General features: G+C 41.9%; 1 protein-coding gene across 4 annotated transcripts; it reads left to right on the top strand.

The window, feature by feature from the left end:
* The first annotated feature begins 79 nt into the window (after window positions 1-79).
* gpsm2 (G protein signaling modulator 2) lies at window positions 80-13,843 on the top strand. 4 transcript variants are annotated; one of them, XM_026150553.1, is made up of 17 exons: window positions 80-298; window positions 1,035-1,073; window positions 6,041-6,109; window positions 6,610-6,957; window positions 9,264-9,485; window positions 9,574-9,709; window positions 9,824-9,963; window positions 10,106-10,229; window positions 10,345-10,460; window positions 10,792-10,947; window positions 11,047-11,155; window positions 11,306-11,435; window positions 11,528-11,604; window positions 11,721-11,909; window positions 12,033-12,192; window positions 12,280-12,470; window positions 12,878-13,843. In XM_026150553.1, exons 4-17 carry the CDS (start codon window positions 6,893-6,895, stop codon window positions 13,052-13,054), a joined length of 1,992 nt encoding a protein of 663 aa, XP_026006338.1. In that variant the 5' UTR covers window positions 80-298; window positions 1,035-1,073; window positions 6,041-6,109; window positions 6,610-6,892; the 3' UTR covers window positions 13,055-13,843. The 4 variants fall into 4 exon arrangements, with proteins under 4 accessions (XP_026006338.1, XP_026006339.1, XP_026006341.1 ...); XM_026150554.1 differs by lacking the exon at window positions 6,041-6,109; XM_026150556.1 differs by lacking the exons at window positions 6,041-6,109; window positions 6,610-6,957 and having other exon boundaries at window positions 81-298.
* The last annotated feature ends 2 nt before the right edge of the window (window positions 13,844-13,845 follow it).

Genomic DNA, 13,845 nt, shown 5'->3' with positions numbered 1-13,845 from the left:
AATGATTTTTCTGCAGGGGCGTGACTAAATTTGAATGCCGCTCTCTGATTGGCTACTTGACGAAAACACACAAAGCTAGTGCACCCGCAAAGGGGTTTCTTCATATTTATCGAAGTTAAATCGAAGTTTTTACCGAAGTTGGAGGATAATGTAGCCGTAGGCTGAATATAGTACAGCTTATTGTTATATTACAGGCGTCCACTTTTTTTTCTCCCCGTAAACGCACCCATGTTTTTAAACTCGTTAGACACTAAAGAAAAGAAGACAAGTCACCTTTGTTCGAGCTGGATCGCCTAACGTAAGTTTAGCAGCTAACAGGCTAACGGTGCTAGTCTTTGGCTGGATGTTGGTTCAGATGTGTGAATGAATTAACTGGTTATGAATAAAGCTAAAGAGACAGCCGTAAGATGAACTCATTTGGGACACCACAGCCCTGACAGTGGTGTCCATAATGCGAAGTAATTTCTTCACTTTAAAGTAGTTATCACTGGAGCTGATATTAAAATGCTATAGATGAATTGTCACCATCAGTGTAGTGTAGGGCATAGATTTACTGTTTGTTATATAGTATATAATTTGGTATAGGCTATAGTGTATTGCTAACAAGTGTTATACTTGTGCAGATGGTTTATATAGCATGATTATGACCACTTTTATCGTACATAATTCATTTCTTACCGTAGTTGCACTCATGTTAGTGTAGTAATGGTCATGAGAGCATGCACTCAAACGCACAGTCTTGTATACCTCTACATCTGATTGTATTGTTATTACTATACGGTGTATAAAATATATACCCAGTTGCCAGCATATTAGGTGCACTTAACTGTAACAAGTGCAACCGGCTTTTTGTTTATTTAGTCTATCCTTTAGGTAGGTGTAGCTGTGTGCATGTCATCAAGAGCATGGAATTCAATATTTAATGTAGTCTGTATTTAGCCATGTTTTAATATAAAAAAAATTGAATAGCCAGAATTGCAACACATGCTTATGAACTTTGAGGTTATTTATGGTTGTAAAATTGTTTCTTCCAGGCTTCCCAGATTTCCTGTTCCTGTGTGGAAGAATTACCGGTCAGTATCCCAGTACTTAACTTTTGTTTTGGTGTGGGGTTTTTTGCTGCCTCATGGTGTGATGCCAAGTGCTGCTTCCATATTTAGGTTTTGTTGTCAGAGGCAGTAGTCAGTTTAGAGCATCAAAACACAGAAAATAGCTCACATGTGTTGTGTGTTAAGGATGAAATCATGTTCTTGTTTGTGACTCAAAAAGGAGTCGGCGATTAGCTCCCGTGAAGCTGTCATTAAAAACGGCATCTTTATTTTTCTTTCTTTGGACCTTTATGCATCAGTAACTTTTCTCTGTTTCACTTTTGTTCATGCACACTGTAGTTTTATGAGCCAGACAGAGTTCTCAGAAACACACCCAGATGGCATACAGTGTTGGAAAAAGCTGCAAGGATGTTGGCACAAAACAGTCAATCATTATATTAATATGCAGGAACATGTACGGCAAAGCTCCCAAAGCTCTGGGCATTTACAGAGCAGCAGGAATAACAGGATTGTCAAAAAGTTGACTCCACCAACTATATACATACATACATATATATATATATATATGTATATGTATGTATATGTATGTATGTATGTATATATATGTATATATATACACATACATATACATACATATATATATATATATATATATATATATATATATATATATATATATATATATATATATATATATGTGTGTGTATGTATGTATATGTATGTATGTATGTATGTATATATATATATATATGTATATATATATGTATGTATATATATATATATATATATATATATGTATGTATATATATATATATATATATATATATATATATATATATATATATATATATATATATATATATATATGTATGTATATATATATATATATACATACATACATGTATATACATACATACATACATATACATACATACACACACATATATATATATATATATATAAAAAAACACCCAGCACGCCCCTGCGGGCGGTTTATCCTTCAAGCTCGGGTCCTCTACCAGAGGCCTGGGAGCTTGAGGGTCCTGCGCAGTATCTTAGCTGTTCCCAGGACTGCGCTCTTCTGGACAGAGATCTCCGATGTTGTTCCCGGGATCTGCTGGAGCCACTCGCCTAGCTTGGGAGTCACCGCACCTAGTGCTCCAATTACCACGGGGACCACCGTTACCTTCACCCTCCACATCCTCTCGAGCTCTTCTCTGAGCCCTTGGTATTTCTCCAGCTTCTCGTGTTCCTTCTTCCTGATATTGCTGTCATTCGGAACCGCTACATCGATCACTACGGCCGTCTTCTTCTGTTTGTCTACCACCACTATGTCCGGTTGGTTAGCCACCACCATTTTGTCCGTCTGTATCTGGAAGTCCCACAGGATCTTAGCTCGGTCATTCTCCACCACCCTTGGGGGCATCTCCCATTTTGACCTCGGGACTTCCAGGTTATACTCGGCACAGATGTTCCTGTACACTATGCCGGCCACTTGGTTATGGCGTTCCATGTATGCCTTGCCTGCTAGCATCTTGCACCCTGCTGTTATGTGCTGGATTGTTTCTGGGGCATCTTTACACAGCCTGCACCTGGGGTCTTGCCTGGTGTGATAGACCCCAGCCTCTATGGATCTTGTACTCAGAGCTTGTTCTTGTGCTGCCATGATTAGTGCCTCTGTGCTGTCTTTCAGTCCAGCTTTGTCCAGCCACTGGTAGGATTTCTGGATATCAGCCACCTCCTCTATCTGCCGGTGGTACATACCGTGCAGGGGCCTGTCCTTCCATGATGGTTCCTCGTCTCCCTCCTCTTTCTTGGGTTTCTGCTGCCTGAGGTATTCACTGAGCACTCGGTCAGTTGGGGCCATCTTCCCAATGTATTCTTGGATGTTCCTTGTCTCATCCTGGACTGTGGTGCTGACACTCACCAGTCCCCGGCCCCCTTCCTTCCGCTTAGCGTACAGCCTCAGGGTGCTGGACTTGGGGTGAAACCCTCCATGCATGGTCAGGAGCTTTCTTGTCTTTATGTCAGTGGCTTCTATCTCCTCCTTTGGCCAGCCTATTACCCCAGCAGGGTACCTGATCACGGGCAGGGCGTATGTGTTGATGGCCCGGATCTTGTTCTTACCATTCAGCTGACTCCTCAGGACTTGCCTGACCCTCTGCAGGTACTTGGTGGTTGCAGCCTTTCTAGCGGCCTCTTCATGGTTCCCATTTGCCTGCGGGATCCCCAGGTACTTGTAACTGTCCTCTATGTCTGCAATGTTGCCTTCTGGTAGTTCAATCCCCTCAGTTCTGACTACCTTCCCTCTCTTTGTTACCATCCGACTACACTTCTCCAGTCCGAACGACATTCCAATGTCATTGCTGTATAGCCTGGTAGTGTGGATCAGTGAATCGATGTCTCGTTCACTCTTGGCATACAGCTTGATGTCATCCATGTACAGGAGGTGGCTGACAACTGCTCCGTTCCGTAGTCGGTATCCGTAGCCAGTCTTGTTAATGATCTCACTGAGGGGGTTCAGGCCTATGCAGAACAGCAGTGGGGACAGAGCATCTCCTTGGTAGATCCCGCACTTGATGGTAACTTGTGCTATGGGCTTGGAGTTGGCCTCTAGTGTTGTACGCCACATCCCCATTGAGTTCCTGATGAAGGCTCTTAGGGTCCCATTGATCTTGTACAATTCTAGGCATTCCAGTATCCAGCTGTGGGGCATTGAGTCATAGGCCTTCTTGTAATCAATCCAGGCAGTGCACAGGTTGGTCAGTCTGGTCTTGCAGTCTCGGCTGATTGTTCTGTCTACCAGTAGCTGGTGTTTTGCACCTCTGGTATTCTTGCCAATTCCTTTCTGTGTCCCGCTCATGTATTGACCCATGTGCCTGTTCATCTTAGCCGATATGATGCCTGACAGGAGCTTCCATGTAGTACTGAGGCAGGTTATTGGTCGGTAGTTGGAGGGGACCGGTCCCTTCTTGGGGTCCTTGGGGATCAGGACCGTCCGGCCTTCAGTTAGCCATTCTGGGTGTCTTTCGTTAACTAGCAGCTGGTTCATTTGTGCTGCCAGACGCTCGTGGAGTGCAGTCAGCTTCTTCAGCCAGTAGGCGTGAACCATGTCGGGCCCTGGTGCTGTCCAACTCTTCATACTGGAGACCCTTTCTTGGATATCTGCCACTGTGATGGTTACTGGACCCTGTTCAGGGAGGTCGCTGTGGTCTGCCCTCAGATCCTCTAGCCACTGAGCATTGCCGTTATGGGTTGCATCCTTCTCCCATATGCTCTTCCAGTATTGCTCCGTCTCCAGCCTTGGTGGTGCTGTTCTCTTATTGTTCCCTTGCCACTGAGAGTACACCTTTGCTGGTTCTGTGGAGAACAGCTGGTTTATTCTCCTGCCTTCTATCTCTCTGGTGTACCTCCTCAAGCGGCTGGCCAAGGCTGTGAGTCTTTGCTTGGCAGTTTCCAAGGCCTCAGGTATGGACAGCTTGCTGTATTTCTTAGGCACCTTATTTGTCGCACCTTTCTGCAACGCCGTTAGTTGGCTAACCTCCCTCCGTGCTACTTTGCTTTAGTTATAAGTTGAACAGCCACAAGGGGCAGTACCCTCCATGGAGAAGGAGGCTAGAGGGCAAGATATATATATATATATATATATATGTATATATATATATATATATATATATATATATATATATATATATGTATATATATATATATATATGTATATATATATATATATATATATATATGTATATATATATATATATGTATATGTATATATATATATATATATATATATATATATATACATATATATATATATATATATATATATATATATATATATGTATGTATATACACATGCAAGTTACAGGGCAGAGTTTGAGAGAGATTTGCTGTTATTTAGCTGTCATTAAAAACTGCAAAATATTGAAATCTCTCAAAAACTTTTAAAACTAAATATTATAATGTTATTATGTTGTTATTTAGTAGACAAATAACAAACAAGATTAGAGTCGGTACACTGGACTTGTCTGAGAAGTCAGAAAGTAATCCAATGTAACATTCACCACAATAACTAATTTCCTATTCAGGATTTTAAGTAAATAACTGTAACCTGTCATCTTAATAAAGAATTATGTATAATTATTGTCCTTCACTATTTTATTCAGTTTTTTTGCAAAATGGTAAATTTGAATATTCTTGAATAATAACAAAAATTACATTTTAGCTAGAAAAGCTAAAAAAAAGGCTTTGCACATAGTAGTGGATTTAATATAACAGAAATATAAAAATGTTTTGGTAACTAACAATTTAATTAAGGGCAGTGTGGCATTAACCTTCCATTGGGTGGTGGTTGGATACGTTTGTTAAGCACTGTATGTGCAGCATAGATTTTTTTCAGTTTTACTGCATTGCGCCTTAGAGATTTTTGTCTTTAATCTCAATTGAAAATTGAATTCAAGTGATGGGAAATGTTTCTTGTTATCAAAGCACCTGTTTGCACTGCTGTGGGTCTAATGATTAACTCTAATACGTAACAAGAGGAACAGTTTATTAATCAAAGTTCCTGATATTAGGTTTTTGTGAATATTGGCTTCCTTGTTATGTATGGATTTGTAAACTTAGTAAGCAATATTACCTAATATAATATAATGTTTCATTGACTGTAAAATAGCACTCATCAATCACGTAATCTAATTATAATCATGACCATTCTCAGTTGTTACTACCATCCTGATCACTTCTTCATTTTGGGGTTTTTAATTTGAGCCAGCTTATCTTTGATGTAGCTGAACAAATGCTCTGTTGGAAACAAATAATCACTCATTATGGCTTCAGCTGCCAATATAATAGAGATAGGCCACCTACTGCATGTCTGTCTTGTAATTTAGTTGCTATTTAATATAAAGATGTAACCCAGTTTGCAAATAACTGGCCTGCCCCATTTCCCATATTGTGTGTGTGTCTGTGTGTGTGTGTGTGTGTGCGTTCAGGGGCGGGGCTGACGGTTTAAACTTGGGGAGCTAATGGGTGTGGCAAGAATGACCTCATGCTGAAATTAGGTAATGGCTGGTTTAGATTTTTACTTGAAGCAGTCTCTACTTTCCATGTAGCACGCTTATTGCCGTCCTTTCCTTTGGTGGAGGTAGCGTACATGCAGCAAGTCTCTCTGCTTTTTCCCAGATTTTCAGTTTACCTTGTTTTTTGGGAGAGGTTTTTTTGAGTTTGTTTGTTTTTTAAACCAATCATGCAGCAGGTTTCTGGTTGCTATTTCTTTCTTTTCAGCTACTTCCTAGGCCATGATTTCCATTCACACACACTGTAGATATTTTTTCCTCTTGCTTTGCTATACCTGTGGAGCACACAACCTCTCCAAGCCTGGGTGAAGTCCCCGTCCATCCTAGAAGATTGACAGTTTGGCTGGCCCCGTGCATTCATTTCCTCCCCACTCTCCCGCTTCTTGCTTACCCCGCTTGTTCACGCTGCTGTTTGGTTGGTGTTGCCATGGCACCGTGCAGCCAGAAAGAGGCTTCACATGCAGCATCTTGTGTTCTCTTCACAGAGGGCCACTAACAAGCGATTGAGGGCCAGTGACGCAAAACACACATTACACGAAAGCAGCTGTGTGGACTGACGCTCAGGATTCTGCAGCTTTAACAGTCGTGGGTTTACCTTCCCCTGTCAACATTCAGCAGAGGGACTGCTGCAGACTCGAACACATTGGGTGACCATTCGGTTCACCGAAGAGTTTTTTAGTTTTTTTTTTTCCTCTCAGAGTCTTGGTGCTAAACGCAACCATTTTTTCGGGAACGAAACTGGGATTTTCCCTCATATTATGCACTTCAATGGATACAGGTGGCTCAGTGGTTAGCACGCGTGCTGAGGAACAGTCCTTTCACGTCCGCTACAGGTAGGACTTTTGTCTTTTCACTAAAGTGTAGTTAGAGTGTAGAAAGTGTGATTGCTTTCCCAGTCTCTAGTTTCAGATGGAGTGTTGGTGAAGTGTTTTGTTGATGCCTAAGAGGAGCAATGCTATTTATAGTCATTGAAATATTTGTAATGTAAGATGTTTCACGTACCCAGTTGAAGAAGTGACGCTATGTTTAGTATTGAAGCTAAAGTTAAATGATAGACTGGAGGAATCATTTCACACTGTGGTCTGGGACTTTGTTGACTAAGGCAGGTAAGTTTTCTTTAAAAAAAAAAGGGGGGGAGCATCTTGCAGCTGTCCTTACATTGCCAGGTAAAGCACTCGGGTAGCAGATGTGACCTGCCAACCACATAAAGACCTGCGCCCGCCAGCTTCAATATTTAAACAAGCCCTGAAATATTCATCATTGCTCCCTGTGTTTATGTCCACATGCGTGTCCATTTTATTTAGATAGCTTAGGCGTGTGTTTGGTAAGAGGGTGGATTATTTTTACAATACTGGCTAGATTGTTGACATCAGTAAATTTATTCCACCTAGAGGTGCACAAATATATATCGAACAAACAGCTTTGTTTGACTGCCATTGGCTAATCAGCAAATAAGACATTGTGCAGATACAGATTTTATTTGTCATAATGAATTATTTGTGTGCTTGGAACATAAAGGGGAATAGATATCAAAAACAAAATAAACATTTTTACTTGGTAGTGGTGAAATAGTTATTTTAAACACTGGTATCAGCGCAGAATTTCACCCGTTCATCAGTGCATCCCTAATTCCATTACACGTCGCTACAGACTCTGTTTGTCTGACAGATCTAATCAATCTGTACAGCACTCACCGGCTTTGTAATCTCTCAGGTGCATACTCTACAGCCGTAATCTCAGGTGACCAGGTCACCAGGAGAGCGGGGCTTGGACGAAAGACAAGCAGATTAGCCGAGAAAACGCTGATAGAGCAGTTTCCTTGCTGGCAGGCATTGGAAGTTAATGCTGTGACAACATCACACGCGTCTCCTTGAAGGTTTTCCAGTGCGTGATGCTAAATTATCTCTGTGACGTCAGATGAATTATGGTTTTGATATTACCTAGGACGAATGCAGTTTAGTTTTTAGGGCATTTTTGTATTTAAAAGAGAAAAAAAATCTTTTCAACTCGAAGTTGGTCTAAGGTAATCTCTCCATGCTTCGGAGAAAGAGAAGGAGCTGCAGCCTGGAGGTTTTTCCAGTGGATACCTCAGTAGATGCCTCTCAGATGTTCCATGTGCTGCTGCTGTTGTTGTAAGACACAAAAAGCCAGCAGGTAGGCTAGCATTTGCCTCAGCTAGAGTGTTAAATGATAGTGTTAACGTGGCAGTAAACACAAAGTAAGCTCTTTAATATAAGGCCTAAGGCCGCTGCGCTGAGCTCTATTGAACTTTATTGTTCTTACACCATGTTTGCCTTTGTTCTCAAATTATAGCCTAGCTGGATGGTGAGACAAGCTGTTTGGTGTTTTTGCGTCATTTCTGGGTCTGTTTTTGCGAGCTTTCAGATAACCATAGGGTGGTTACAGGAGGAAATCTTGTTATACAAACTGAATAGATTTTTTTGTTAAGCCATTATGTCACTAACAGTACAGTTTCCTGAAAAACAAAGTTGGTTTATCTGACAGTTTTTGCTAAGCACAAATATGCCACTAAATTTGCCTTCACAGCCACTGACTGACACTCTTTTCATCTGGCTTAAAACATTTAAACCCCATGAGTGTTTGTTACAGACATTCATGTATTTGCTGTACTTCAAAAACAAATTTATTGGGTGTTTTGATTTTATTTCTTTTGAAGAAGTATACAGATGTCCAGTGTTGGTTGCTGGGAATCAAACATTTTGCTTTCACAAGCAATATTTTAGGAAATTTAAGATGTTTTTTTTAATCTTTGCCAGCAAAGATCTTTTAAATGATCGGTTATAAGGTGTTTAAAGTTCTAAAGCAACAGCAGCAAACATTACAAATACTGAATATCAAAGGTTCAGTTTTGGTTCAGCTGATTGGAAAAGGAACCTGTTTTGCTTTCTGGGGTAGGTCAAAAGGATGTGAGATCTACTATAATAAACACGCTCTATTGTTTTCTGTAGATGGAAGGAAGTGGCTAAACATTCCTACTTGCTGAAAGCCTTTGCTTCGAAGGACGTTTTGTTTTTCAGTTGTGGACGGAGCCATTTGGCTGTCGATTAGAGGACGAGGAGATTTTAGAGTTTATGTTTTTGAAGAAGAGAAGTCCAGACTGTGCTCCTCTCTTCTTTAGGATGGAGGTGTCCTGCCTGGAGCTGGCGCTGGAGGGTGAGCGCCTCTGTAAGGTGGGTGACTACAAAGCAGGCGTCTCCTTTTTTGAAGCTGCCATCCAAGTGGGCACAGAGGACCTCCAGGTGCTCAGTGCCATCTACAGCCAGCTTGGAAATGCCTACTTCCACCTGCAAGACTATGCCAAGGCCTTGGAGTTCCACCGGCACGATCTCACCTTGACGAGGTTGGACACATGAGAAACAGCTCTGTAAAAGGCCCTGCTGAGTGCAGCACAATGTTTATTTATTAACAGCGTGACGTGTCTTGTTCAGGACAATTGGCGACCTGGTCGGAGAGGCCAAAGCCAGCGGTAACCTCGGCAACACATTGAAGGTGCTGGGTCGGTTCGATGAGGCTGTGGTTTGCTGTCAGAGGCACTTGGACATAGCCAGAGACATGAATGACAAGGTGAGGCAACGTATTCGAGAAAATAAGCAATAAAGAATAAAAGTCAGATATTTGTATTCATGTATTTGAGAGTTTCAGAAGAAAGTGATCTTCACCACTCGTGTTTCCGGTTAGGTGGGGCAAGCGAGGGCACTCTATAATTTTGGGAATGTGTACCATGCCAAAGGCAAAAGTATCTGCTGGAGCGGAGCTGAGCCCGGAGATTTCCCAGAAGATGTCATGATGGCACTGAGGAAAGCAGCAGAGTACTATGAGTAAGAAGGAGAGCGTGTGATTTAATCAGAGTCATTTAACATTAGAAATAACAAGTTCTGTTACTTTGACTGTTGTGTCAAGTATCCAGTGTATTACAAAGTGAGCTGCTGGCTGACCGTTTGATTGCATATGCATTGTCAGGGCAAACTTGGCGATAGTGAAGGAGCTTGGAGATCGAGCTGCTCAGGGTCGAACTTATGGCAACCTTGGCAACACACACTACCTGCTGGGAAACTTTCGCAAAGCTGTAGCTTCTCATGAACAGGTGAGGGTGTCTTTTGGTAAGGAGTTCACAAGCATCCATGATGATGTTTTCTTTTAGTAAGTTACTTATTACGCCTTTTTAAATACAATGTTAAAATTCAGTGTTTCTGTTTCAGCGTTTGCTCATTGCTAAGGAGTTTGGGGATCGATCAGCAGAGAGGCGGGCTTGCTGCAACTTGGGGAATGCGTATATCTTTTTGGGGGAATTTGAAGTGGCAGCTGAACATTACAAGTAAGCCACACCTACATATGTGTATTAATGTTTGTTGTTGTTGGCCGCATTTGGTCTCTAGGCATGTGTGACTGGATCCTTAATCACTTGATCCTACATTGTCACCATGATTGTCTCCCCCAAAAAAGAGGAAATTGAATTATCAAATAACTGTAACATTTTTAGACTCTTTTCCTTACACAATAGTGGCAATATCTAAAATTCTATCATTGTATTTATGCATTATATTATGTTCCTATGAGCTCCTTCTGGGAAAGCAGGCCTGTATTGTATGAAGAAAACATAAAGCCAGTGTGCATTGTTTGAAGCATCTTGTCTGATTGCTTGTTAGGAAGACACTGCAGTTGGCGAGGCAGTTAAAGGACCGAGCCGTGGAAGCTCAGGCCTGCTACAGTCTCGGCAACACCTACACACTTCTGCAGGACTATGAGAGAGCCATAGACTATCACCTCAAACATCTCATCATAGCTCAAGACCTCAATGACAGGTACAGATGCAAACACAAGGTTTTATGATGCTTCTTTTGACGTAACTACAGTATGCCACAGTTAAATAGTATTTGCTTATGTATGGTTTCATTCTGTAGGATTGGTGAGGGCCGTGCGTGCTGGAGTCTTGGAAATGCCTACACTGCACTGGGAAACCATGACCAAGCCATGCACTTTGCTGAGAAACACCTGGAGATCTGCAGAGAGGTATGCACTGCTCATACTATCTTCACAGCAAAGCATTTCAGAAGTACTCAAGGCAAACTTGTTAAGAACAGATACAGAAATCCTTCAGCAGTAAAATTAAAAGTTGGTTTGTTCCTTCTGTTTTTTTGTTGTTGTTGTTGTTGTTTTCAGACTGGAGACAGAAGCGGGGAGCTGACAGCTCGTATGAATGTATCTGATCTCCAGACACTTTTGGGTTTGAGCTACAGCACAAATACCTCCACTGTTTCCGAAAATAAGGATATCGACTACAGCCTGCACGGTAAAAACTGTGTGACCTTCCCTATGCCCCTTGCTATAATATTTCAGATGCTTTGAATGTGTAGATTACGTAACATTGTTATTGTTTTACAGGAGCCAGGCCCAGGATGAGCAAACGACATAGCATGGAGAACCTGGAGCTGGTGAAGCTTACTCCAGACAAAGTAAATGTAAGAACTGCTCCACTGTAGTGCTCTGCTCACACCTCATCTACAAGAAGGGCTTCTTGTTACATCACCCTTTGCTATTGAACTTGTGATGATTGTGATCCATTTCTGTGCTGAAGGGTCAAAAGTGGAACAGCGACATCTTGACCAAACAGTCCAAACCCTCGCTGGCTAAGAGCTCCTCCAAGCTCTTCTTTGTTGGTCGTCTGCGAGGGAAGAAGTGCAAGTCTGGTGGCTCCAGTAAGGTCCTCCAGGACACCAGCAATACCCTGGATACCAGTCAGCCACCTGCACAGGGACCACAAAAAGTACGCAGACCTGGGGCATTCATTTGAAGATCACTCAGAGAGCACTCATGTATTCAAGATCAAACAACTTTTGCTGTTTTATTTTTATTTATTTTTTTCAAGTTGTTTGTTTTTGTTTTCCAGCGACTCAGCCCCGACATGCTCGGAGACGACGGTTTCTTTGACCTGCTGAGCCGATTCCAGAGCAACCGCATGGATGACCAGCGATGTTCGATACAGGACCGAGGCAGCAGGTTATCGCTAAACAGCGGCCCAGAGTCACCTCCCAGGACCATCAGGAAATGTAGGTCCATGCAATCCACCCACACAAAAAATATAACCACTGTTAAAATAATTTATAATTTGCGTACTTATTTATTTTCATTTGTAGCCATGTCAGAGTCTGCCAATGTGTCAGGCGCTCAGGGCAGGCGCTTAGAGGAGTCATCAGCAGCAGGGGGGAGCCTGCCAGGACTCAGGCTCAACCAAAACAGCAACCAGGCTGTGCTCAGCCACCTGATGGCCAACGCTGACAGCGCTGAGCCTGATGATGACTTCTTTGATATGCTTGTCAAGTGCCAGGTAACAGAAAAAGCATAGTTTACTGAATAGTTTGCTAATACACATTTATATAGTGCTGGGTGGGCACACTTGATATTCAAACACCGGTATAAACAGAAATATTTTAGCTCCTATTTAAAATAATTGTGTAGTTAAAGAGTCCCAACAGTGGAATCCATCCTATACAAGAATGATGTTTTTGAAGTGGATGCTGAAGGTAACAGGAAGCCGGTGTAACATAAGTAGAAGAGTGATGTCTGTTTGTTGTAGCCAGAGGTCAGGAGGCAGGATTCTTATTACCTTGCAAGAGATCAGCTGCACAAAGGAGCAAAGTATATTACAAAGAAAAAAGTTAGAAACAAGATTATAAACATCCTGTTACTCAGACATCAAAGTCATACTCTTTGCTTTCACCGTATTCCTTCCAGGGCTCCCGTTTGGATGACCAGCGGTGTGCTCCTCCCCCTCCTCCAGTCCGAGGGCCCACCGTACCAGATGAGGACTTCTTCAGCCTCATCATGCGGTCGCAGGCCAAACGAATGGACGAACAACGCGTCACCCTGCCTTCTGCTGCAAACGCTGCATCTAGGCCAAGCTCCAACTAAACAAAGCACTAAAGGGACTGTGAGGTCTTTTGTTTAATGAAGGTGTGGACAGTATCGTGATGGACCAGTGATCACTTCCTTGTCCTTTAGGACAACACATAGCATTATCAGCACTGTATGCAGTTGACAGTATGGGGGGGCGGGGGAACTCAGATTAACAAGGACTTTTCACACAGCTTGTACAAAGATGAACTCAGAGTAGCATCAGGGACAAAAGTGTTTTTTTAATAATTGTTTTTAATAATTCTGTACTGCTGCATACTCTCACTTCACCCTGTGTATTTTTAAATACACCACTGCAGGTATGTTTGTATTTATTGTTCTTGTCCCATGAACTGCCGTCCCACTGCTATGAAGTAGTAGAGGTATACTCATAGTGGTGTTTTAAATCACTCTTTTCATGTATTACAGCCCTTTACAGATGTGGCATACATGGCAGTGTGCGTGTCTTGTGCGTGTCTGTTTGATGTGATTTCATGGAGTTTCTGAGTTGTGCCATGTTGCAAGTAAAATGTAAATGTTTGAAGGTGTGATCTGTTCTGATTTCTGTGGAAACTTTTCATGAAAAAGTGACCATGGTGCTTTATGAATCTCATTGAGAAGAGTGTGTGTCTGTTTGTATGAGGTTTTTGTTTGAGTTAAGTTCCTGAAGTCGCACAGGAGGCACTTACAAAAGCTACTATGAGCAAACTGATAAAGTATGGATTTAACCCATGTACAGTCCGTGTCTCTTACCCTTTTGTACTAAATACTATGAGTTCAGAGGAATAAAACATGTCTGTTCATGTAGC

Source organism: Astatotilapia calliptera, chromosome 18 (genome assembly GCF_900246225.1).
Source record: "Astatotilapia calliptera chromosome 18, fAstCal1.2, whole genome shotgun sequence".
Classification (NCBI taxonomy): Eukaryota; Metazoa; Chordata; class Actinopteri; order Cichliformes; family Cichlidae; genus Astatotilapia; species Astatotilapia calliptera.
This window is presented reverse-complemented; position numbering and strand designations above follow the sequence as displayed.